Here is a 27971-nt window from a genome sequence, read left to right as displayed (position 1 = left end):
AACTGACTGCTAAGGAATTTCCAAGGACTCCCCTGATGTGCTTTATCCATCTGCCAAGGACCCCTCCCCTGCTGGTAGACTATTGGTACCAGGAGCCCCCTGTGGCCAAACCAGGCAGCATTTAGACCTGACCTCCTGCCGGACCCATCAGCATCATTCTGGGGGGTGTCAACCTCCTCACGTCATGCCCTCTTGTTTTCCACCAACCCTTGTACAGTTCACAGATGCAGCCACAGGGCTCACCTGGCTGATGGTGCTCATGGCTCGCATGTAGCTCTCATTCCTGGAGCGGAACTTTGGTGATGTGAGCAGGCCCGCAGGGTCAAGGCTGTCTAGGCTTCGGTTGATGGAGACCTCACTGACTGCCCTCAAGTAACTGTGACTCCGGATCTGGAGTTTGGGAGAGTGCTCATTGGAAATCCTGAAAGAGAACAATGAAAAGTGTGGGTTTAGTCCTGTTCTAACACGCAGGCAGTAATAAGATAGGGTAGGACTGTGATTGATGTGGCACCCTACACACAGGGGCTAATACTAGAGATGCACTCCCATGGTTGCTAAACTCCCCTGTGGGGTCTAGGAAAGAAAACGTTTGATGGGAAATCATTGAGATCTGATGACATCAGAGAGCAATTATAATTTTTTCAGCCCAGGAAATAATTTCCTCAATCATATTTTCCTAGGCAGCCTGGGGAGGAGAGTAGAGCTGCTACTGCCCTGCCCCGGACTTCTGCCCTGTGTAATTTGCAAGCTTTTCCTTTGTACCCAATTCTTTTCTGTGCCATCTTTCTGTTTTTGGACTTTCTAGTAACAGCAAGTGGTTATATATCTATAACTATATCAATCTTTCTATCATCTATTTATCTCTATCTAATCTTGATCTCATTTAGTTGAGATTTAACTTAGTGAACAAAACTTAAATTTTAGACATTAAAAATGTGTGCATATCTAAATCTTGATATCCAAAGATAAGTCTTTACATACTTTATACTCTTCAGATTTTTTCCAAGATGCGTTTTTTATTTTATTTTATTTTTTATGAACACACATTTCTTTATTAAGTCAATATCTTTTGCAAAATGAAAAAAGCCTTAGCATACAATATCTTTATACTTAAGGTAATAAATCTGTTTATTAAATGTATTCATATTTGATATATTAAATTCAGAATTATTCAGCTGTATTAATAAATTTCCCAATATATTTAATTTATTTATTTATTTATTTTTGCTATTTGACATTAGTCTTTTTTAAAAAAAATTTTATTGGAGTATAGTTGATTTACAATGTTGTGTCCCAGATGCATTTTAAAATTATAAAAGTAGAAATTGCTCCTTGCAAAAAGCCAAGCTATCCATAGGTGCTCAAAGCAGAAAGTGGGTCTCCACTCCCCTTATTCCTGCTCCAGAATTCCACTCCCCTGAAAGAACTACCCAGAGCAGCTCAGTGTATGTCCTTCCTTACCCTTTCTATACATGTACAAACAATTATTTTTTTAGTAATTAAAAGAAAATTTTACTTAAATATAGTTGATTTACAATGTTGTGTTAGGTTCAAGTGTACAGCAAAGTGATTCAGTTATACATATATATCTATTCTTTTTCATATTCTTTTCTATTATATATTATTACAAGATATTGAATACAGTTCCCTGTGCTATATAGTAGGTCCTTGTTGTTTATCTGTTTTATGTATAGTAGTTTGTATGTTTTAATCCCAAACTCCTAATTTATCCCCCTCCTCCTCTTTCCCCTTTGGTAACCACAAGTTTGTTTTCTATGTCTGTGTTTATTACTAATTTTTAAAGTTTGTTTTCATGTGGGATTCAGGGCGATTTTTCTTTCATTATTAAATTTAAAAAAGTTTTGCTGTAATATTGCTTGCAATTAAAAATTAAAGTTGATAAGGAGACAGATGTAGGCCCAATATAGCTGCTATTATTTATCATTATTCTGGAGATCCTAGCTAATGAAATTAGAAAAAAAAGAAATACGAATATAAATATTGTGAAGAAAAGGTGAACTTTGAGTATTTACAGATTATACAATTAATTAGCTGGAAGGTAAAAGAAAATCAACTGAAAAACTATGAGAACTAATAAGATGATCCCCCAAATAGTTACATACAGGGTAAAAATTGAGAAATTAATAATTTTTCTATATACTTCCACCACCAAGTAGAAATTTTAATTTAAAAATCTCATTCAAAATGGCAAAACATTATAAAATAAGTAGAAATTACAAAAAAGAAATGCACCAGAAATTTTTGAAAAAAGTGATAAAGCTTTATGGAGGGCAGGGTTTCCCTGGTGGCGCAGTGGTTAAGAATCTGCCTGCCAGACGTAGAGAATGGACTTGAGGACACGGGGAGGGGGAAGGGTAAGCTGGGACGAAGTGAGAGAGTGGCATGGACATATATACACTACCAAACGTAAAATAGATAGCTAGTGGGAATCAGCTGCATAGCACAGGGAGATCAGCTCGGTGCTTTGTCACCACCTAGAGGGGTGGGATAGGGAGGGTGGGAGGGAGACGCAAGAGGGAGGGGATATGGGGAGATATATATACGTATAGCTGATTCACTTTGTTATACAGCAGAAACTAACACATCATTGTAAAGCAATTATACTCCAATAAAGATGTTAAAGAAGAAGAAGAAAAAAAAAGAATCCACCTGCCAATGCAGGGGACATGGGTTCGAGCTCTGGTCCAGGAAGATCCACATGCAGCGGAGAACTAAGCCCGTGTGCCACAACTACTGAGCCTGCGAGCCTAGAGCCCGTGCTCTGCAACAAGAGAAGCCACCGCAGTGAGAAGCCAGCGCACCGCAAGGAAGAGTAGCCTCCGCTCACCGGAGCTAGAGAAAGCCCGAGCGCAGCAACGAAGACCCAACTCAGCCAAAAAAAAAAAAAAAATTTATGGAGGGCAATAAACAAGTCCTAATCAAAGAGGAAAACAAATTTCCTGGAGGGAAGACTCAATATTGTAAAAAAAAAAAAAAATTAAATTTTCCCTAAATTAATCTATAAATTTTATACTAAAAGCTGAGAATTTGATTAACAGCCACTTTTTGCAACTACACTGAAGGAGGGGACAAATTAGAACAGATCTAGAATTTAACATCAAAAGGAAACCTCTTATGTATTTTACTACCACAAAAGAGAAACTGATTGTTCTAGCAATGTTCCCTTTGGATCCTGTGCCATTATGGAGATTCCCCATGGACCACTTTATAAATGCTCATGCCAAAAATCCCAGCCAAAAAACAAATAAACTGAAGAATAAATTTTCCCTTTGAGATTTCTTCTAGGAAAAGAGAGACTTAGCTAGAAGCATTTATAACCTAAAGTTCACTTTCACATAGAACTTGAGAGGTGACAAATGTGTTTCTTTGGCTATTTTGTAACCTGACCCAGAGCAGTGATATTGCCAACATAAAAAATGCTGCTCTTCCAAGCGGTTATCAGGGCAGCATTGGGGGTGGCTGTTTTGTAAATGATCTCCATTCAAAAGAAGAAGTGAAAACCCAGTGTTCTGAGAAATGAGTGTCTGTCTGCTGGCTGAGATGGAGAAATGAAGCATCATTGAAATAATCATTCACCCTGGCTGCTTGTTATGAAATAAGGCATAATTCCCAAATTCCAAACTGAAAAATCATTCAGAAGAGATTGAATAGTTCTACTTTGGTGAGTCACTCCTGATAAAACAATGCTTTCTTCAATGATACACTGAATATAAGGAAATGAACTCTTTATCTTGTCCACTTAGAGAGCAGAGCCCACAGCTGTCAACATAAAGGGTACAGTATGTACATGTGCTCCTGACGCTGAAACAGTCATGAAAGAAGTTCCAAAAAAGAATGCAGTGATTATTTTCACCTCAAGAGGAAGTTGATTTGCTAGGAAGGAAAGGAGTGTGCCTATTCAGAAATATTAGCTCTCGTGTAAGATTAATTATTTATCAATGTTAGCCTATTCAAATGACATCCATCATTTTTCACTTTCTCCCCAGATTGCTTATGCTAAGTTAACCTCTCATGGCTTATCCCAGCTGAACTGAGATTTTGGCCTGGTTGAGCCCCATTCATTATCATGTCCTTTAACTGCACCCAAAGGTGGGACGACGCCCTTAGGTGGCTGTGGAGCAGCTAGACAAACACACTTGGCTAGTGTATCAGTAAGAATGCCACTGCAAAAAGAGAAAATGCAATAATACTTGGATCACAACATTTAAACGAAATTTTTATTTTATTGAAGTATAGTTTTTTTTAATGTTTTAAAATATTTTAATTTTATTGGAGTATAGTTGATTTACCACAATGGAAAAGAATAGTGATAATAACCTATATGAAGTATAGTTGATTTACAATGTTGTGTTAATTTCTGCTGTACAGCAAAGTGATTCAGTTCTATATATATATATATATATATATATAAATTTGTGTGTGTATATATATACACACACACACACACACATATATATATATACATATTCTTTTTCATATTCTTTTCCATTATGGTTTATCACAGGATGTTGAATATAGTTCCCTGTACTATACAGTAGGACCTTGTTGTTTATCCATTCTCTATATAATAGTTTGCCTCTGCTAATCCCAAACTTCCAATCCATCTCTCCTCTACCAAACCCTCTCCCTTGGGGACCACACGTCTGTTTTCTCTGTCCGGAACACAACATTTTAAATCAATGTCCCCAAAGAGAAAATGATTAACCCTGTAATATGTCACTAAAATTATAATTCCACAAGATGAATAAGCTCTGGGGAACTAATGTACAGCATGGTAACTAGAGTGAATAATACTGTGTCATGTACTTGAAATTTGCTAGGAGAGTAGAACTTAAGCATTCTCACCACACTCACACAAAAGGTGAGGTGATGGAGGTAATAATTAACCTGACTGTGGTAATCATTTCAAAAAACATGCAAACTATCACATTGTACACTTTAAGTATATACCATTTTGTCAGTTATAATATATACACGTTATAGTGTATATAAATATATACAAATTTGTCAGAATGGATAATAAAGCTGAAAAAATATAACTTCAGATGGTTTGAATTTTTTTTCCTCCAGAGAAGGAAATGCTTCATGACTCTGTGAGTCTAATGGGAGAATTTCTGGAGGTGATGGACCATTTTACTGATTGATCTGTATCCTAATTTCTGTTTTTTTTTTCTTTTTTTTTTTCCCACTTTGCCTTGACTCCGACTTATAAAAGCATTGAAATGTCAGGTTATTCGATAGGACTCAGAGGAAACATTTTATTGACTCTGGGGTTAATCCAATTGCTCTGTTTTGAAGATGAAAGTATTTTGTCCTTGGTCATGACTCTGTTATCAATTCACTGTCACAAGCATTCATGGCTTCAACTGAGAGGCTTTGATTCCTTGGGCCTCAGTGTGAAAAATGGTACTTAGTGGGTGACACTGCTCAGTTACTAGTTTTGGGGAATCTAATGCAGGGTGTTCTTTTGGTCAACCTGCTTTGGTAAAACCGAGCCCAGCTTTCTTCTCAGCAACTTCATGTGTGATGCCTTTATAGTCTTTCTGAAAGTATAAGCTGCATTCAAGTTGTTCACTTAAGCAGCTCTGGACTCTTGAGTTATTTCTACTTTATAATAATAGCTGACATTTATTACCATTTACAAACCACTTAGTTATTATTAATACCAACCTACAGATAAGGAAACCATGGTTTCGAGAAGTTATGTCGTGTTCAAGGTACTTGAGATGGAAACTTGGTCTTTCCCTGACTTCTGTATTCTCTTGCCATCTCCTATTTCTTGGGGAATCTTGCCTGCACTCACATGGGGGTTCCTATTCCTCTCCCTTGCCCTCAAAGGTTCTTATTCTCTAAGAATTTACAGTTCTTTATATTCTCATTTTTTCTACATTCTCTCCTTGGACAACCTCATTTGCTCAGTGGCTTCTACTACTAACTTTATCCTGACAACTCACAGATCTATTTGTAGCCCATAGCTCTTAAACTTCAAAACTAAACTTCCAATTAACTGTGCATTTCTACCCAGGTGTTCCACATGTATCAAATACTCATCACAACCCCCAAATGAACATGTTACCTTTTCCCTCAAATTTGCTCCTTTTTACTTATTCCACATTGAGATGAATGGCATTGAAATCTATCCTGTCAACCAAACCAAATATCCGGGTGTTTATCCTGTTTCCCTCTTAACTGTCCAAATCCAGTTGATGATCAAATTTTCTCAGTTTTACTTCCTGGTTACACTTACAATTCCTTTCCTCCACATCTTCCTCACCCTTCTTGCTTCATTACTTCCTTAGTTCAGCCTTCATCTTGATCCTCCCAAACCAGGCTCCCTAGGGCCGGTCTTGTCCCCTCCAGTGCATCTCTCTTCTCCTGCTAGTGATTAGGACACTCTCTTGCTTAAAAGTCCTCTGTGAATCCTCTTCATCAGTGGGAGAAAGTCTAAACTCTGTACTTACTTTTCTAGTATCACCTTTTGCTGCTTCCTCACATGTACCATGCATACACTCTCATGCTTCTTTATCTCTGCACATGCTGGTTTTTTGTTTTTGTTTTTTGCTTGGAATACACTTCTTCCTCCACTTTCTACCCACAGAACTCTTACTTCAACTCATTTATCAGGTCACTAGGTGTTAGAGCACCTCTTGCTGGGAGAATCTGGAATCATGATTCCAGATCACTGAGTCTAATGGGATTCTAGTCAGTTCTCTTTAGAAAGCCTCCTTTGTTCTCCCTGACTAAATAAACTACTTCTCCATCTGTACTCCTGTAGTGTCTTTTATATTTCTCTGCCACACACTTTTCCCATTGTTGTAGTTTTTTGTTTACATGTCTGTGTACTCCTTAGATTTTTGAGTTCTTAGAAGGTGGAGTCAGTATTTCATTCATTTTGTTACGCAGTGGTACACTAGCCCTTACATTTTTAAAGTGACTAATGATGACGAACACCTACTTGAGTGCTTCCTTTATGCCAGGCACTGCACATGAATCACCCCATGAAATCGATGAATGAAAACATAAATGAATGAGAGGGGAACTCAGTTGATCACTACTCTAGACCTGAAATAGTTTCCAAAATTTCAAAATTCTCTTACTTATAGCTAAAGACCCTACAAAGGATTTTAAAAAGCTTTATTGCGATAAAATTCATACACCATAAAATTCACCCTTTTAACAGGTACAGTTCAGTGGTTTTTAGTATATTCACAGAGTTGTGCAACCGTAACCACTAATTTTAGAATGTTTTCATTCCCCCTTCCTGTCCACATTCCTGTACCCATTACTAGTCTCTCTCTATTCCTCCTTACTACTAACCCTTGGAAACCACTAATCTACCTCTTGTCTCTATGTCTTTGTCTGTTCAGGACATTTGATACATATGGAATCATATAATCTGTGGCTTTTTCCCACTGGCTTCTTTCACTTATCATGATGTTTTCAAGGTTCATCCATGTTGTAGCATGTATCAGTACTTCATTCCTTTTTATGGCTGAATAATATTTCATGGCATGGATTTATACCTTAATTTGTCCATTCATCAGTTGACAGACACTTGGTTTGTTTCCACTTTTTGGCTTTTATGAATTATGCCGGTATGAACAATCATGTTCAAATTTTTGTGTTGGCATAGGTTTTATCAATTATCATGACCATAAAGGTTTATAGGAAAATATTATTCAAGATAACAGAGCAAGAAACTTCACATATGAGGTGGGACTTCTGGAATGACAGAGGAAGGACCTCAGTGAGTCCTATTCTACACAAAAGCAATTGCAGAACTACTGGCAACATCAACCATTACAGAACTCTGGAAATGGAACTCAGAGAACAAACTGAAAATTATTTATGCAAGAAAAAGTACTGAATGTAGATACCCCCATTCCCATGCTCCTCAGCTCCTTGGCATAGCAGCCACACACCACGGAAGCCTCAAAACCAACACAGGGGATGCACCTCACGGAGCTCAGTTGAAAGCATCATCTTCAGTGCATGGTGATGTTTTGACTGGTCTCTCACCTCCCTGGAAAAGCCCCATCCCCAGAGTGTTGATACTATTTGATCTGACTGGGAGCTCAATTCTGTGGAAAAACCCCTATCCCAGGTTGTTACCCAAAACAGTAGTAATTGGCTGAAATTGCTAACATCGTAGCTACCTGAGGTTCAGTTGGAGCAAAACAAGAGCAAGGCCCAAAATTTAAAAGAAAGACCTGGAAAATTTGATGGCTATAGAGGATATTTAAAAGTTTTGATGTGCTGCTTAAGAACCTAGAAGGCTTCATGTATGCACAAGGCTGTGCACATGCCCAGAAAAGACCTAAGAAAAGAAAGGACTTTGGTCACTCACCTGTGGCTGACCTTGAAACCCTGCATAAGCAGGAATTGAAAGCTAAGGCTGATTTGTAAACTTCCTGAAATTTGAAAGTGTGCCTTCATAGACAGATGCCATTGGCAAAAGGTGGAAGACTTATTGGTTTAAAGTATTTAGAAAATATTCTGACCAAGCACTGGCTGATCACTAAACTATGATGACCCCAGGGTGAACCCAAGGAAGCCAGGTTTAAAAATAAAAGCAAGAATTTAAAAAAAGGAAGCAGAGAAGTCAGTAGATATATGTTGTAGGGAATCCAGAATCTAAAGAGCTAGTCCAGGAAAGTTGCTAAAGAATAAGCAGTAGCAAGGTAGAACAAACAAACAAAATGAATAAAATAAACTGGGGTGGGAGGGAGAGAAAGGATGGAGGGGGAAATTTGTAGATTAAGAAACTCAAAATATATATCAAATTCAGGAAGTGGGAAACATGAAGTATAGTATTAAAGGAAGGATACTTTGGACGATAAAACCATAAACAAAGACAAGGTAATGATTATCATAAAAGTCCGGATAGTGGCTACTTTTTAGGAGAGGGAGACACTTGACCTGGATGGTAGTTTCAAGGGTATTTGCCTTATGATAATTCATTAAGTCATGTATTTTGTGTGATTTTTGTATATGTGTTTTATTTTTCAATATAAAGATTTAAATAAAAAGGAATTGGGGAATATCTGGTTCAAGAGTTGATAGAATATCTAAAATGTACGATTTTCCACAAAAAATAATGTGACCTGCAAACAAACGAGAAATTATGGATCAAATACAGAGAAAAAGCAGCTAATAAAAAATGTCCTTGAAGGGAGCCAGATGTTGGACTTAATAGACAAAGACCTTAAATCAGTTATAAATATTTTCAAAGAACTAAAGGCACTATGCGTAAAGATTTAAAGAAAAGCATGACAACTATGTATGACCAAATTGAGACTATCAATAAAGAGAGAGCTATAACAAAAAGAATAATCAATAAATTTTGGAGTTGAAAATAATTATTTTCTGAAATGAAATAAATAAGTAATAAATTCTCATTCCTAGTAATAACTACATAATAATAACTAAAATGAAAAATTTACTCAAGGGGCTCACAGCAAGCCCCTCGAAGAAGAATCAAACCTGAAGAGAGATTATGCAGCCTGAGAAACAGAAAAAGAATAAAGAAAAATAAACAGTTTCAAAGACTTATGGGACACCATCAAACACATCAACATACATGTAACTGGAGTTCCAGAAGGAGAGGTAGAAAATATATTTGAAGAATTAGTGGTCAAAAACTTCCCAAATTTGATGAAAACACTAATCTACATAACTAAGAAGCACTTAAGCACCTAAAACACTTAAAATACTATAAACTCAATGAGATCCACACCTAACCATATCCTTGTCATAGCGTCAGAAGGCAAAGACAATGAGGAAATCTTGAAAGCAGAAAGAAATGACTCACCACTTACAAGGAATCATCAATAAGATTAAAAGCGGACTTCTCGTCATAAACTATGGACGCTAGAAGGCATTGAGATGAAATATTCAAAGTGCTGAAAGATAAAGATTGTCAACAAAGAAATCTATACACAGAAAAACCATCGTTCAAAAAAGAAGTTAAGACATTCCCAGAAAAACAGACTGATTCATTGCTAGCCACATAGAGTCCTTTTTTCAAACTTCTTTTACAACACCATGTTGTTCCCTAAACGTTTCATTTTCCTTCTATTTCTTAGAATTGTAAATTCATAAAGCAATCCACTTTACTATCTGATTAGCCCTATCAGAAGAGCACAGCTTAGACACAGGGGTAACTTTTATAGTTTAAGATACAAACTGAAGGAACAAACTCCTATAGGTCCCTTGCTATATTCTTTGTTGTTCTTCTTCCATAAATGCTTGATATGGGGGATGAATGTCAGCCTTATTTCTGGGACACATGGCATTGTCAAGTGTTCTGGACCTTGCTATCTCTTAGAAGTCCAGGGTGCAGTAAAAGGGAGATGAGGAAATAATCTTGGGGATTTCTCTTTGCTCCATTAGCTTCGCTCTGTAGTAAAAAACCGATAAGGGTTGGGATTGTTGACTTGTTCTACTGGGAAGATTATCAAAGAGCCGCAGGCTAAGTCTCTGCAAAGCCATCTGCTATAAGCTGGGATAATTCATTTTAGTTATAAAGTGGGTCTTGTGCAAAATAAAGGTGCAGCTCTTTTCACAATAATTCATCAGCCACGTAAATTTTCAACATAAAATGTAATTCTTCCAGTGTGCCAAGTATGTTTATCTATCACATTTAGACTCTTCTGACACTTGGAATTCAAACATTCTTTCCCCTAAATTCTCTAGACTGTGCAACATTAGATTTAAAACAATACGAATCAAATGCCAACTATTCGTAATGCTTGTGCTAGATAGATGCTATGGAGGACACAAGATTCCTGCCTTAGATAACGTCAGTCTCCAGACAGAGACAAATATGCAAAACTTCAAGAGAATCTGAGCTGTGCTTTTAATAGATGTTCAGGAAGAGGGTAGGAGGGCTTCCCTGGTGGCTCAGTGGTTGAGAGTCCGCCTGCCGATGCAGGGTTCGTGCCCCGGTCTGGGAAGATCCCACATGCCACGGAGTGGCTGGGCCCGTGAGCCATGGCCGCTGAGCCTGCACGTCCGGAGCCTGTGCTCCAAAAAAAAAAAAAAAGAGGGGAGGAAACGGAGACTCTTTTGGAGTGGAGGCCTTAGGAAGAGCTTTGGAGAGAAGACGGCTTGGAGTTAGACTCTGGTAGATTGTCACTAGGTAAAAGTGAGCCAGACAGAAGGCATTCCAGACCCAGGGAGCAAAGGCTTGGAGGCACAGGGTGCAGGACAGTGCTCGGGATGGCTGATACCCAGGATGCTGGGGTGAACAGGGCTGAGCCTGCTCTCGTCGGAGGTTTATTGAAGTCATAATTGCCTGCTGGCCAGTCTCCCCCATAAAACTGTGGGTTCCTGAAGACAGCGACCACATCTGGGGTCATGGGATTATTTGTAATCCATCACTGCATTCCCAAAGCCCAGCACAGTGACCGGCATATATTAGACCTCCTTAAATATTTGTCGAATAAGTGTGAGAGGAGAGGGGTGATGGGGTCTGAAGCCTCCCAAGGCATTATGACAAGACCCCCAATAAGACCCTGATGAGAACCTGAAGAGAATCAGGGCACCATGGAAGGTGAAGGCTCGCCAGGGGTGTGTAGGTCCTGAGGGATGACCTGTGGAGTTCCGTTCTTGGGTGACAGAAAGCAGGATGGTGACGCCTCTCACCATGATATATAGACTAGAGTCAGGCCCAAGGGAATTTGTTTCTCTCTTCGGTAGCAATAAGGAAAGAACCTTGCTTAATACTCAGATATGCCCAGCAGAGTTTTATTGATGGCTGGCTGAGGATACAGCACTTAGTACACAAAGAATTGTTTCCAAAGATCCCCATGAAGGAATTTGGGGGCTACAGCATGCTTTTAGCATCCAGGGATGTCTGCGCCCCCTGAGTACACACGCTACATATCCATGTGGGCAGATCCCCCCCTAGAAATGAATAACAGCTGCAGCTCAGTAGTGGGGCTTCTCTGTTTTTCTCTGCTCCAGGGTAACCAGTTTTACAAAAGCAATTCTTACATATTACCTCAAAATAATTCCTGCAATTCTCTTCCCTTTAGTTGGCTTAGGACCAAAATGATCACTAAATCAATTAAAATAATTCAGAGAGAAATGAGATTTGTTGTGGAGGAGTAGCTGCCCTTAGTACAAGCAGTTTCACAGCAGGGAGCTTGTGCTGCCAAACTTGGCTCTGTGTGCTATGAACCTGGCTTCAAATCTCAGTTAATTCCATGGTACTGGGCAAGCCACACTTATTTCTTGTTTAAAATAGAGATAGAGCTTGGAGAATTTACTGCATAATAAGCATCTCTCTCTCTCTCTTATCGTGGCAAATACACATAACATAAAATCCACCATTCCAACCATTTTTAAGTGGCATTAAGAACACTCACAGTGTTGTGCAGTTACCGCCTTCCTCCAACCACAAAACATTTTCATCATCCCAAACTGAAACTCTGTACCCATTAAACACTAACTCCCCACCCTTCCTTCCCTGGCAGTGACCACTTTACTTTCTGTCTCTATGAGTCTGATGGCTCTAAGTACCTCACATAAGTAGAATCAGACAGTGTTTTGTCTGGCTTGTTTTGCTTAGCATAATGTCTTCAAGGTTCATCCATGTTGCAGCATGGGTCAGAATTTCCTTGTTTTAATGTTACTTAATAATATTCCATCACATATATATATATATATATATATATATATGTATATATATATGCCATGTTTTGTTTATCCATTCATCCATCAACAGATACTTGGATTGCTTCCACCTGTTAGCTATTACGAATAACACTGCTATAATCCTAAGTGTACAAATAGCTGTTTGAGTCCCCGCTTTCAATTCTTTTGAGTATATGCTCCAAAGTAGAAATCTCACTTTATCAGAAGTATTTAACCTCTTCTATTTCATTTATCAGCAATTAAGCTACCAACAAATTTGGGGACCAACATAATGGAAACAAACTGTCACTTTTTTCCCCTGAAAAGACACTCTGGGGCTTCCCTCGTGGCACAGTGGTTGAGAGTCCTCCTGCCGATGCAGGGGACACGGGTTCGTGCCCCGGTCCGGGAAGATTCCACGTGCCGCGGAGTGGCTGGGCCCGTGAGCCATGGCCGCTGAGCCTGCGCGTCCAGAGCCTGTGCTCCGCAACGGGAGAGGCCACAACAGTGAGAGGCCCGCGTACCGCAAAAAAAAAAAAAAAAAAAAAAAGACACTCTGTTGATCATTTATGGTAAATTTCTGGGACACAAAATAATATAGTAGTATTTCAGGAACTAACTATTATTGCTATGGCTGAAAACAGAAAAATGATACTTCTATTATTTGGTGGAAAGTATAGTAATAAATCTGAGTATAATTGTACTGCTCTAGTGATTGCAAAACAGTAATATAATTAAAACTTGGTACAGTATTATTGAGAATAAATGCTATTGCCATGATTAAGACATCCTGGAAAATGATTCTATAAGCAGTTAGAGATTGCAGAAAGACTGTTGACAGGAGTGTCAGTTTATGAACTGGTTAAGGAAAGAAATAATGTCATCACCAAGGAAGATGGGATGACAGTTGAAATGTACTAGTTAGTAAAGAGCCCACAGTGATAATCCTTAGGAGGGCTGTAAATGCTGCTTTGAGCTGAAGGCAGAGTGTTTCTTTCAATTTAAAAAGTGTCAGGGCAGAACAGATGTACTTACACAGATGTAGGTTGACATTGACACATTGGAGCCGTTGAAGCCTGTGTGAAAGTACTTTGATAGATTTTTCATAAAGTGCTTCATATCCTGACTTAACTTTTGGAAGACAAAAAAGCAACTAAAGACAGAGTCTTAAATAATTCTTTTAATGTTGGTTTTCTTCTATTCCTCATTGTCAAATGCTCTGTGTCTACACTCACTACGGGCATATCAAAAGATCTCAAAGAAGACATGTCTTCCGTGTTAACAGTCTTCAACTGATTAGAACACAGCTGTCGTGCCCCAGCTAAGCCTCCTGGTGACACGCCCCCTTTATCTGGTTCTCTTAGGTCAAGATTTGTAGGATCTCCGTTAACTTGATGACTCGTCCCTAAGCTTGGTCCAATTTGTTACTTTCTCTTTGACAACAGAGCATCTAGAACCAAACTCAGCCTTTCAAATATAGACTGACAAGTGTGGAATACAGAATGGCTATTACTGTCTGTTCTGTAGAAAATCATCTTGGGGTGCAGTCTGAGAAAGCTTTGGATAGTTTGGCATATAGTCACGCTGCTAGCTTCTGATAAACTCCCTTTGGGCAACTTTTAGATCTTCACCTCAAAAGACGTTAAGTCATTACGATTTTTGACTCTTTTGTTCCTGTGAAATTGAAACCAAAGGCTAATCCTGTCATCCCCATACAATATACACAATATATCAGCTATTCTTGCCAGTTGTGTCACCAGCAAATGTGATAACAGAAGCAAACATAACAAAACCCCAAATCCGTGAGAGCTACAAGGTTCTATGCTTTACCTATAATATCTTATTTAGTTAGCACACCAATATTATGAATCATTATAACAGTTATGAAGCATTATTATTCCTATTTTATAGATGAGGAAACTGAGGCTGATGAGTTTATAAACTTAGAATTAGAAGCTCGATCTATCTCATTTCTGTAGTCTTAACTACCTTGTGCCTTCCCCATAAGCATGCCATGTATTTTCTTACCTAATCACCTGTAAAATTATTGACTAGGACTGGGCAAATCCATGATCTTTTGAGTTGGCTCAGTCCATTAACAATACAGTCTTTGCTGTTAGGCTGTTTATCATATACCTCTATTTCCCAGCCCATGTTTCTCTGATTTCAATTTTTGCCTGTAAGCCTATTGGGATCTACTCTTTAAATGTTTTAAATGCTATCCTAAATGCAGTTACATTCCTCTGATATGTCTCAACCATTTTAGAGAGGAAAATATAGGCAGTCCTATATATTCCTTTTTAGTAAATCTATGCTGGCTCCCTATTTTCTAAATCATCACAAACCATCTGTTTAAAAATTCATTCTGAAATCTCCCCAAGGATTTACGTTAGATTAATTATTTTCAATTTTTAGAATCCTCTCGTTGGAAAAACTGAGATAATATTTACTTTTTTCTTGGCATTTTTCCCATGGTTCCTAAAATATTACCAATAATGATTCTACAATTATATCTGAGTTCCTTTAGATGGAAACTAAATTTTCAGGGCTTTAAGTGTTTTCTTCTTATTTGTGGCAGTTACCTAGTTTTGGCTCTAAGTTGGGCTTAGGTAGTTGGCCATATTCTTTATTTGAGGAAGGGACACCTTTTTCTAATTTGTGCAAAAGTACTACATAGGCTAGCAGCAGCCCTGAATGTCTAGGAGTCATGTTTACATTAGGTTACAAGATAATTCCCCAATATGTAATAGTTTATTCTACTTGGATGGGATATTCCACTTGCAGAGATGCAAGGCTCGTTCAAAATTTGAAAATCAATCAATGTAATACCATATTAATAGGCTAAAGAAGAAAAATTACATGATCTTATCGATTGATGCAGAAAATGCATTTGACAAAATTCAACAAATCATTCTTAATAATAAAAGCTCTCAGAAAAATAGAAATAGAAGGGAACTTCCTCAATTTGTTAAAGATTATCTACAAAAAACCTACAGCTAACAACAAGGCAGGGACGTCCATTCTCACCGCTCTTATTCAACATCGTGCTAGAAGTCCTAGCCAGTGCAATAAGGAAACAAAAAGCATACAGATTGGGAAGGAAGAAATAAAACTGTCCCTATTTGTAGGTGACACGATTGCCAACATAGAAAATCCCAAGGAATCTGCAAAAAATTCCTGAACTAGCAATTCAGCAAAGTCACAGGATATAAGATTATACAAAAATCAACTGTATTTCTGTATACCAGCATGAAGACATGGACACTGAAATTAGATATGCAACACCATTTATAATCACTTAAAGGGACTTCCCTGGTGGCGCAGTGGTTAAGAATCCACCTGCCAATTCAGGAGACACGGGTTTGAGCCCTGGTCCAGGAAGATCCCACGTGCCACGGAGCAACTAAGCCCATGTGCTACAACTACTGAGCCTGTGCTCTACAGCGTGCGAGTCACAACTACTGAGTCCGTGAGCTGCAACTACTGAAGCCCACGTGCCTAGAGTCTGTGCTCTGCTACAAGAGAAGCCACCGCAATGAGGAGCCTGCGCACTGCAACAAAGAGTAGCCCCCTTTCACCACAACTAGAGAAAAGGCCCATGTGCAGCAATGAAGACCCAATGCAGCCAAAAATAAATTTTAAAAAAACCCCAAAAAACCCGAGTGTTGCCTCCTTTAAAAAAAATCACTTAAAAAATACTTAGTTGTAATCTAATTACATGTCATAAACAAAACATATGCAGGACTTGTATACTGAAAACTATGCAACAGTGATGAAAGAAATCAAAGAAGAGCTAGATAAATGGAGATGCATACCATGTTTATGAGTTGGAATACTCAACATATTAAAAGTGTCAATTTTCCCCAAATTGATATGCAAGTTTAATGCATTTCTTATCAAAATCACATATTTTTATAGAAGTAGACTATTCTAAAATTTACATGGAAAGTCAAAGTAACTAGAATAGCTAAAATAATTTTGAAAAAGTGGGAGGATTCACTCTACTCAATTTAAAGACTTACTATATAGTTATAGTAATCAAAGCTGTGTGGTGTTAGTGGGGGGATAGACACGCAGATCAATGGAACAGGATGGAGAATCTAGAACTAAACCCACACGAATATGCTCAACTGATTATTGAGAAAAGTGCAAATGCAATTCATGGAGAAAAGATGGCTTTTTCATAAGTGATATTGGAGTAAACATCCATACACAAGCGAAATGAACTTTAAGTCTCACACCTTGTACAAGGATAAACTAAAAATGGATCATGGACTTCAATGTAAAATAGACTTTCAGAAAAAACTTAAAGAAAATCTTTGGGATTCTAAACTAGGTTCTTAGATTTGACACGAAGAATGATCCATAAAAGGGAAACTTGATAAATTTTGATAAATTTTGATAAATTTGACTTCATCAAAAGCTTTTCCTCTTTCCTATTAAGAAGATGAAAAAAACGAGCTAGACACTGGAGAAGATATCTGAATATCACACATGTGACAAAGAACTAGTGGCTTCTATAAATAAAGTACCTTTAAAACCTACCCCCCCAAAAAAAATCCATTTCGAAAATGGCCAAAAGATGGGAAGAGATGTTTCACAAATAAGCACATGAAAAAATATTCAACATCATTAGCCACTGGGGAAACTCAAATGAAATCCACAATGAGATACCATTACACATCTATCAGAATGGCTAAATGGAAAAGATAATGACCATAAATGTTGATGAGGATTTAGAGAAACAGAATCACTCATGGATTGCTGGTGGGAATGTAAAATGGTGCAGCCACTCTAAAAAATAATATGACAGCTCCTTAAAAAATGAAACAGGCAACTATTACATGACCAGCCATTGTACTTCTGGAAATTAATCTTAGAGAAATGAAGCCTCGGTTCACTGAAAAACCTCCACAGGAATGTTGCAGCAGCTTTAATCATAATAAATTGGGAACAGATGTCCTTCAACAGTTGAATGGCTAAACAAACTGTGGTACATCCATACCATGCGAGACTACTTGGCACAGCCTGGATGAATCCCCAGAGAATAATGCTGAGCAATAAAAGTAATTCCCCAAAGGTTACATACTATATGATTCCACTTACATAACCATCTTGAGATGACAAATTCATAGAAATGGAGGACAGGTTGGTAGTTGCCAGGGGTATAGAAAGGGGTGTGGGTGCATGGGGAGTGAATGTGGCTCTAAAAAGGCAACATGAGGGATATTTGTGTGATGAAAGGTTTTATATCTTGACTGTGTCAGCATCCTGCCTGCGATATTGTACTATAGTTCTGCAAGACGTTGCCATTGGGATCTCTCTACATTATTTTTATGACTACATGGGAATCTACAATTATACCAAAGCAAAAATTTAATGAAAAAATAAGTCTACCCTCAGACAATAAACGGGTTAGAATGTAGAAGAAAACTAATATCATGATACCTCACCTAGTCCAAAACTGGTGTTGGAACTGCATTCATGCCTGAGAATAAGCAGAACCAAGTTAATCTCCAAATTTGTAAACTTCTGCCATGTTGAAGCAGGGTCTGTGTCTGTGGCAGTGAGTAATGGATGCTTTAAGCATATATTTATGACCCAGAAAGCCCACTTCTCAGTATATATCCAAAGAAAATGAAAACATTAATTTGAAAAGATATCTGCACACCTATGTTTTTTGCAGCATTATTTACAATACGACCTAAGTGTCCATCAACAGATGAATGGATAAAGATGTGTTATACACACACACACACACACACACACACACACACACACACACACAATGGAATATTACTCAGCCATAAAAAGGAATGAAATCCTGCCATCTGCCGCAAAATGGATGGATCTAGAGTATACTATGCTAAGTGAAATAAGTCAGACAGGGAAAGGCCCATACCATCTGATTTCATTTATATGTGGAATCTAAAAAACAAAACAAAGGAACAAACAAAACAGCGACAGATGCATAGATACAGAGAACAAATGGGTGGTCACCAGAGGGGAGGGGAGTGGCGGGTTGGGTGACAAAAGTGAAGGAGATTAAGAGTACAGACTTCCAGTTATAAAATAAGTAAGTCATGGGGATGTAATGTACAGCATAGGGAATATAGTCAGTAATACTGTAATAACTTTGTAGGGTGAGAGGTGGTTACTAGACTTACCGTGGTGATCAATTTGTTATGTATATAAATGTCAAGAATGTACTCATGGCTGTGGGCTTGAAGGCCTGGTTAGACACCAGTGTATGAGGCTTCCTGAATATTCCATCTCCCTGCCCAATGGGTCAGCGCTGTTGTCACAGGAAAGGAAGGCAAGCAGGAGCTAAGGGGTGGTGGGGCTGTCCCCTTGTTCTCTGATTCTCTGGGAAATGCAGGTGGTTTCTAGGGACTGGACTTTGCTCCTCTGCCCGCTGCCTTCCAACACATCGCTGGCTACTACAGCTCCTTATAGCCACCCTGATGCCTTAATTAAGGCATGAAAAGATGAGGTGACCATGGGAAAAGGCATTTAAAATACAATCTTGATGTGCCACGAAACACACAGGAATGCACATTAATTGGCTATGTTTTACATCAACTTAAGCTGTAGAAACGCAACGGTTCTAAAATAAACTCATATTTAGAGAGAAAGTACTCCCTCATCTGAACAAAAAGGAAAAAAAAAGTTTTTTCAGGAAATGTGAAGAATCATTAACATCACAGATTCTGAAAAGAAAGTATAATTGCCTACAATACAAGGCAGAAACACATTCTAAAGCATTGTGAGCAAAATGGAGACACGGCCCATTAATCCATTATCACCAGGATCAAACAGTATTCAAATGACCGCATGTACTGTTACTGAGTCAATTAGGTACAAAGACAGTAATCATTAGGACTATTGGCAGTCAAAAGCTTTTCCAGAGACGTGCTTAGATGTTGAAAAGACGACTTCTACCCACTGTTATTACCTTTGTGACGCGGTGAATTATAGTAATTTCTTATGCTTTGAGTGAGAGAGAATGCAAAGATAATATTCATCTTCCTGAGTATGGTTTAACTTTTCTGTAGAGAAGCACTGAACAATCATTTACTAACACATAAAAAGGGATAAAAGCTGTCTGGTCAAAATGTATTCTATTATGGTAGCAACATAATAGATTATACATATTCTGCTGTGGAAAATCCCAAGATTCTGATAAGTAATGTGTATGAAACATGAGCTAGGGAGCTAAGGGATTAGACAATAAATAAAGCTCCCTTTTCAGATGCTGCTGTCGGGACAGCTAAGACTTGCCCCTTGTCCTTCCCCTTTCCAACCCCTGAGGGCCCTTACTCTCCTCTGGGTCTTAATGAATTAGCCTTTGTCGCTCCTCTAATGAAAGAGACACGTATGCTCTGTCTTACGCTTTCCTGTGCCCAGTGTCTATGTGGTGGTAAGACTGAGTGTTTCCTAGGAGACGTGCCCCATCACCGGCGAGTCAGTCCCGGGGAGCGCCTGCAGGGGGCGGTCGACACCGTGGAATGAGCAGAAGGCTCGGGCTGTCTGGGAGGTTCTGCACCTCTTGGAGGACAAGCATGAGACAAATCTGCAAGGAAGGGGGACTTCTGGAAAATCCAAGGTAATCCGCTCAAATCAAGTTGTTAAATATTTGCCATTGGTGACTTAAAGAATCAAAGGAGGTCAGGGGCCTGGATTGATGGAGTCATTTTTTCTAAGGCTCTTGTTTCACAGACGTGGAATTCAGGCTCAGAGGAGGTCTGTGGTCTAACCAGCTAGTTAGTGGCACAGCTGATGCTAGAACTGAGGTTTACTAACAGCCTGCCCTGGGCCCTTTAAAAAATCTCCAGGTGGGGACTTCCCTGTCAGTGCAGTGGTTAAGACTTCGCCTTCCAATGCAGGGGGTGCTGGTTCGATCCCTGATTGGGGAGCTAAGATCCTACATGCTTCCAGCCAAAAAACCAGAACATAAGACAGAAGCAGTATTGTAACAAATTCAATAAAGACTTTAAAAATGGTCCACATCAAAAAAAAAAAAAAAATCTTAAAAAAAAAAAAATCCAGGTGGCCCCTGCTGGGTTTATTTACAAGATAAATATCTAATGTGAAAAGAACATTCCCCACTTCTGAGTTAGCATTTCTAGGACTTAAACTGGAAGTGGCAGAGCTCATTAGGGGGAAACAAGCACAAATTTGAAGTAAGATAGAATTATGAATACATAGCAGCATCTATGTTATAACAGCCGTCAGCTCTGACGGTAAAAAGTTAATAAGCTAGGTTTTGTTTTGTTTTTTTTAATTAGCTGTATCTGCCTGTTTTCTTCACATATGTTTAAACAAGGAGTCTTTTCTGGTGAATCACACATTCATGGGATCATTTGGGGAACTTTCGTATTATTTTCACCACCTCCTCTCTTTCTGAGCTCCACTGCAGCACAATTAATTTAGGCTCTCAGGGTATTTTCAAAAGCAAGCCGCTCAAAATTTGGTCCTAGGACCAGCATCACCTGGGAGCTTGTTAGAAATGCAAAATCCCAGGCCCCATTTTAGGCCTGCTGCATTAGCATCTGCATGTTAACAGGATTCCCAGGTGAGTCTTACGTGCATGGCAGTTTGGAGAGAACAACGCTAAGGCCTGTACCGCTCCAGTACCACCTGGCAGGCCCCACCCACCCGCTTTGTACCTTAAGCTGACCTGGGCTCCTGGTTTACCTTGGTGTTCCTGCCAAGAATGATCTTTAGCATTTTCCATTTAAAAGAAGAGCATTACCTGTGCTTTTTTTTTTTTACATCTTTATTGGAGTATAATTGCTTTACAATGGTGTGTCAGCTTCTGCTTTATAACAAAGTGAATCAGTTATACATATACATATGTTCCCATATCTCCTCCCTCTTGAGTCTACTTGTGCTTTAAGATCAGGGGGGAAGAATAATGGAGTGGAGGAGTTTGTAACGAGTTCCCTGTGGATTCCTCGACGGGACTTTTTTTAATGCGGAAGGGCACTATGTTGATAATAGACAAGGAAGGTTTAAAAGTTCTCATAGGAAACTCATGGAAGCTAACAAGCCAGTTTCTTGGTGGGCTCCAGTCCCAGTGCTTGACTCACTCACTGGTAATGAGTTAGGATCCCAACAGGCACATAATCTCTGTCGGCTCCCAAGCTAGAAGGACACGTGGTGGTAAACTAGTATTTGCAGAGACGGTAGCTTCTCATCGTTTTTCTTTCTTTCTACCACCAAGTCTAAAATTGTATTCTGTATTCAACACGTGCCTTACTATCCTTGCCAACGGCACCCCCCGACCCTTGCATGAAGTATTCTCTTGGATCAAAATGTTTTCCTAATTAGTTAAAATAGCTGACGTTGTATTGCTATCAAGGACATCTTCGGATGAGCTGTTCTGATGACCTTATTCTACACATAAAGTCATATCCGTTTGCTTCTTCACATAGTTCCAGGGAGTTATCAATTTGGAGGACAAATGAGTTACTACATGGCAGTGCTATTAAGCTTAAGCATTTTGGAATTTGTGGAACTAAATGCATGCTAGTTTGTATGTTCGATGTTCAAAAAATTGATGATGTAAATGTTGGAGTGCTTAAAAGAATACACTTTAGAAGTGTGTTTTAACATGTTACTTGAGTCAGTTCTTGGAGTTTTAGTGCTGGAGACTTTAGAAATCATCTGTCTAGCTGTTTCCTAGTAGTAGACTGGGATTTTCCAGAGCCACTCAAATCCTCACTTGCCAGTGCTCCTGGCGGGCTGCCAGTTTCAGGCTCCTCCTTTGGGAGGCCTAGTTCGTGGGGGGAGGGGAGCCTAACCAGCCACTCTCACCAGCCCCGCCAGTACAGCTCAGAGACCTCCAGGTGTGGAGCACCAGTGCCCATCTGTTTAGGGTCCTTGAGAGCAATGATAGAAAGGAGGTCCACGGTGTCCTGTTCTGAAGCTGAGAGAGATGGATGATACAACTGTGAATGAATAACAGTTTATTTTTTATTTTTAACTGAACTATAGTTGATTTAGAATATTGTGTTCCAAGTGTACAGCAGAGTGATTCAGTTATATATTGAATATACATATATAAGTGTATATATAGATTCTTTGTCAGATTCTTTTCCATTATAGGTTATTACAAGATATTGAATATAGTTCCTTGTGCTCTACAGTAAATCCTTGTTGGTTATCTATTTTTTATATAGTGGTGTGTATCTGATAATCCCATACCCCTAATTTATCCCTCCCTCTCCCCTTTCTCCTTTGGTAACCATACATTTCTTTTTCTATGTCTGTGAGTCTGTGTCTGTTTTGTAAATGAGTTATTTTGTAAGATTTTGTAAGATTCCACATTGAATGAAAAACATTTTAAATGCCCATATTAAATGAAGAAATATGGTACCACAAACAAATAATATCTGCAACGATGGTGGCATTTTGCTATTAATTAAGATCTTCTGCAATGATTGTTTTAATGTTGAGTTAGAAACCTTTTTATGATGAAGATCAATGAAGAAATAAATGTGAACAGAAGGTTCAACCAAAGGTGAGTTTAAGCAGAGCAGCCTATTCGGAGATATTTCTCTATGTAGACTCCTGCCTCACAGATCTCCTAATATAACATGGCATCAGCTCATTAGGACTCAAAGGTCACTTGAGAAAACAGTGAGACTTTCCAGTCAATCAACCCCAAAATGACTTTGATTAGGTCTTTAGTTTTTCCATCAAGGTATGAACATGGCCATATGAGGGACTGGGCATATACCAGATGCCATGAATGAGGACAATAGGTTGATATCTCTAACTGCTCAATCAAAAAGCTGAAGAAAAAAAACCCCCGTGGATTATCTCAACAGGGAAAAGTGCAACATCTTTGGGTTGTATATGAAATATCCATAAAAATTGATTGATCTGGAATAGTTTTATAAAAAGAAGCTGCTGTCCTTGCTCTGTGAATTTATCAGGGTTAATGTAACCCTAAGTTTGTTCATAAATGTACAGTAATTACAAATGCTGGAAAAGGGAGAGAGAGAGAGAGAGAGACACACACACACACACATACACACCCGTTGTGGAGGCTTCTGTGTCTCATATGTTAAAATAAAAATTACATGTCCATTTAGTTTGTCCATTTGTCCTAAAGTTTTGAGTTAGAATTGCAAAAGACAGTAGTTGTTAAACTGAACACAAGCTTAACATTCTCAAAGCATTCAGATTGCTATTAAATCTCTCTCTTTATCAGGAGACAGGTATTTTTCTGTCAAATGATACGGACAATGAGAAAACCTTATCAGGTCCATGAAGTCACCTTGAAACACAAAGAATCTGTTCCAGGGGGAGAACGGCTTATGCAGGCGGCCTCAAATGGTTCTAGCTTTTGAAAAGGCAGCAGAGGATGACTTTCCTGGCTGCCAGGACTCAGGCTCTGGAGGACGCTGTACCAAACCTCTGCTCTCCCCTTCGGTGCCTCCCTACATATTCCAGGGCACCACCTCGGGTACCTGATGCTACAACTTCCCCTCTGCCTGTCCCCTTGTTTGCAAGCCACAGGCGCAGTGTGCCCTATTGCCACGCTTCCAGTGTGGTGATGGAGCAGCTGTATAGTCCTACGCACAGTCAGTTTAGGGCACATTGAGCTGCTCATTTATCCAATTCATTCATTCACTTACTTATTTAACAATTATGTATTGAGTACCTGCTATATACTAGGTACCGGGCTAGGTGCTGGGGATAATAGGGAATGAGGTCATCATGGTACTTATAATTTAGTGGGGGAGCAAACGCCTGAGTGCAATCCAACAAAAAAAGGGGGAAAACCTAATAAAAAGTCCCTAATAATGGTATGTATTATAAAGGAAATAAGCGGATGCTGAGACAGAAAATAGATGGAGAGTCTATGGACTCCTGGCTTGAGTGACCAGGTAGAGTGATGACTGTGGATGGAGCATTGAGATGCAGGGAAGGGCAGGTGCAGGTGTCCTGAGCTGGGTGTGTGTCCGGCCTGTTCCCGGAGCAGCGGGGAGGGAAGTGTGGCTGGAGTGGACGGAACAGAGGAGACTCACAGGAGACAGAATCAGGAGATGGATGTGTGTGTGTGTGTGTGTGTGTGTGTGATCACGTTGGCCTTCGTTAGGTCTTTGGCTTTATCTCTGATTGAGATGGGAAGGTACTGGAGGGTTCCAATCAGAGAGAAACACCACGTGACTTGGGGTTTTACAGAATTGGTCTGGTGGCTGTGTGGAGAGTGACCGCAGGAGCCAGGAGTGGAAGCGGGGGACTGGTCTGAAAGCGACTGCAGTCATTCAGGCAAGTAAGGATGGCGGCTGGCTCTAGGGTGTTGGCGGTAGAGGTGATCAGAGTGGTCGGATTCTAGATACGTTCTGACAAGAGAACCAATTAGACTTGCTCATGAATTGGACGTGGAATGTGAGAAAAAAAGGAGAGTGGAGGATGACCTCAAAGCCTTTGGTCTAAACAACTGGACAGCTCTAGAGGCTATTAAATAAGGTGGGAGGATAAGGGAGGAGCAGGTGTGGGGAGGAGATGGGAGGTTTGGGCTTGGACCTGTTGAGTTTGAGAATCCAGGTGTTGAGATGTTGAGGAAGATGGGGGTCTCAGTCTAGAGTCCAGGAGTGAAGTCACGGATACAGGTACCCATTTTGGAGTCTACGCAGTGACGATAATATGTAAAGCCTTGGCCGTCGCTGAGGCCCCTATGGGAGGGGGACACAGCCCTGAGGCACTCACGTGGGGAGAGGCTGGAGAGGAGGATGCAGCAGCAAATGAGATGGAGAGAAGCTTTCCGTGAGGGAGGAGGAGGAGGAGGAAAGCCAGGAGAGGACGATGTCTCTGACTGGCTACCTGTCAGCGATCAAATGCTGCTGGGGGGTCGGGCATGATGAGCGCTGAGAGCGAAGACTGGATTTGGCCACGGGGGTGGGGTCACCAGTGACCTCAGGAGAGCACGGTGGGCTCGGGGGAGGCTTGGGGGAGGCTGGCAGGGAGGACATAGCACTTTCAAGGACTTTTGCTGGGAAGTGGGGGAGAAAGGGGGCGAGAGCACGAGGGAGAAGTGAGGTCAAGAGCAGGGCAATGTGGGTGGGAGATGGAGTCCCGGCTGGAGTGGTTAGGTTGTCACACCTCTTAGAGCTTCTGGTGACCCGTGGGGTGGGGGGAAGGTCACGGGCACAGTGCTGGCATTTAAAATGAACACGCCTTTGCTCTAAAAAATGATAACATGGAACCCACGGGTTTAAGTAGTTTACCCAAAGGTCACTCTCTCCTAATTCCCTGGTGACGGTTATTCATGGTAAATGATGCTTTCTCTCATATTTCTGCTGATTTCAAAGAAACCTTGCTGATTCATTACCGCAAGGTAATCTCACCCAGGGGTCAGATATTAATCTTCGCCCCAATATGATCTCTTTCTGCCTGTTGGCAATCATCCCAGCAGGGGACCTGGCAGAGGAAACCTCACTCAACTTTGACACTTGCCGAGAATTGGCAGAGGACGAAGTCCTGCCAGGGTGTTATGAGAGGCTGTCAGACTTGCTTGTGTGAAACTAGACTTTGATTCCATTTCTAAGTGATTCATTACTTATTTAGTATATACCGCAGAAGTGCTTGGAGTCCTTAATGAGGAAAGATCATCATATATGGCACTCACATTTAAAAGTAACACTTATGCGATTTCTCTCCATACAAATCTCCTGAGGTTCGCTGCATGTTTATCCGTCCAGGGTGATAACAAAGGCAGAACTGACCTTCCAGTTCTAGGACATTTTAGCTTTTAGAGGAACCTCCATACTGTTCTGCGTAGTGGCTGCACCAATTTACATTCCCATCAACAGTGTAGGAGGGTTCACTTTTTCCACACCCTCTCCAGCATTTATTATTTATAGACTTTCTGATGATGGCCATTCTGACTGGTGTGAGGTGATACCTCATTGTAGTTTTGATTTGCATTTCTCTAATAATTAGCAATGACGAGCATCTTTTCATGTGCCTCTTGGTCATCTGTATGTCTTCTTTGGAGAAATGCCTATTTAGGTCTTTGGCCCATTTTTTTGATTGGGTTGTTTGTTTTTTTGTTATTGAGTTGTATGAGTTGTTTGTATATTTTGGAAATTAAGCCCTTGTCGGTCGCATCATTTGCAAATATTTTCTCCCAGTCTGTAGGTTGTCTTTTTGTTTTGTTTGTGGTTTCCTTTGCTGTGCAAAAACTTATAAGTTTGATTAGGTTCCATTTGTTTATTTTTGCTCTATTTGTATTACCTTGGGAGACTGACCTAAGAAAACATTTGTATGATTTATGTCAGAGAATGTTTTGTCTGTGTTCTCTTCTATGAGTTTTATGGTGTCATAGTTCTAGACTATTTAAAATCAGAGGCCCAAATTTACATCCAAGAGTGCTCTGAATCTGGACTTAGATTATGAGATAATCATAGCATAAAAAAACTAGAATAGTGCATCTTAAGTCACCTATACTCTTAATGAAGCAACAAGCTGGCAGAGGCCAAAAAAAAGAAAAAAAATATGGTAATGCTATATATGACATGTAACAATGACTTTGCTGATTATATTAAAATAAATTATTACTTGTGGGGTATGTGGCAGATGAAATCGTAGCCTCCTTTATTATTATAGACATTCAGCAGCTCTAAGGTATTTAGAATAAATGTACCACTACAGCAACGGTCCTCAACTCTGGTCATATCACTTGGGGACACAGTACATAGTACTGATGCCTAGACCCTGCCCTAGACTGGTTAAAATTCAGTCTTGAGCAAGTGCTTGGGCCTCTGAGTCTATCTCCCCTGATGAGTTTAATTGTGGTCAGGATTGGGACAATGGATTTGTGGGTTCTTCCCCAGAAATAATGAGAACTAATTTAGATCATCAGAAGTATCATCTTATATCAATTATAGGAAAAAAAACTGCAAAAAATACAAACACATGGAGGCTAAACAATGCACTACTAAATAACCAAGAGATCACTGAAGAAATCAAAGAGGAAATCAAAAAATATCTAGAAACAAATGACAATGAAAACACAACAACCCAAAACCTATGGGATGCAGCAAAACCAGTTCTAAGAGGGAAGTTTATAGCAATACAATCCTACCTCAAGAAACAGGAAAAATCTCAAATAAATAACCTAACCTTACACCTAAAGCAATTAGAGAAAGAAGAACCAAAAACCCCAAAGTTAGCAGAAGGAAAGAAATCATAAACATCAGATCAGAAATAACTGAGAAAGAAGTGAAGGAAAAGATAGCAAAGATCAATAAAACTAAAAGCTGATTCTTTGAGAAGATAAACAAAATTGATAA

General features: G+C 39.5%; 1 protein-coding gene across 16 annotated transcripts in view; it reads right to left on the bottom strand.

The window, feature by feature from the left end:
• The window catches only part of DLGAP1 (DLG associated protein 1), a gene marked incomplete at both ends in the record, with an annotated part of 320951 nt that overhangs the window by 177185 nt on the left and 115795 nt on the right, over window positions 1-27971 (bottom strand). For all 16 annotated transcript variants that reach the window (XM_079717234.1, XM_079717233.1, XM_079717225.1 and 13 more), the window contains one exon: window positions 244-421. In XM_079717234.1, coding sequence (XP_079573360.1) covers window positions 244-421 — 178 coding nt within the window. The remainder of the gene's footprint in view (window positions 1-243; window positions 422-27971) is intronic.

This window comes from Hyperoodon ampullatus (assembly GCF_949752795.1).
Source record: "Hyperoodon ampullatus genome assembly, chromosome: 13".
Lineage (NCBI taxonomy): Eukaryota > Metazoa > Chordata > Mammalia > Artiodactyla > Ziphiidae > Hyperoodon > Hyperoodon ampullatus.
Note: the sequence above shows the minus strand (reverse complement) of the source record. Positions and strands in the feature narration are given on the sequence as shown.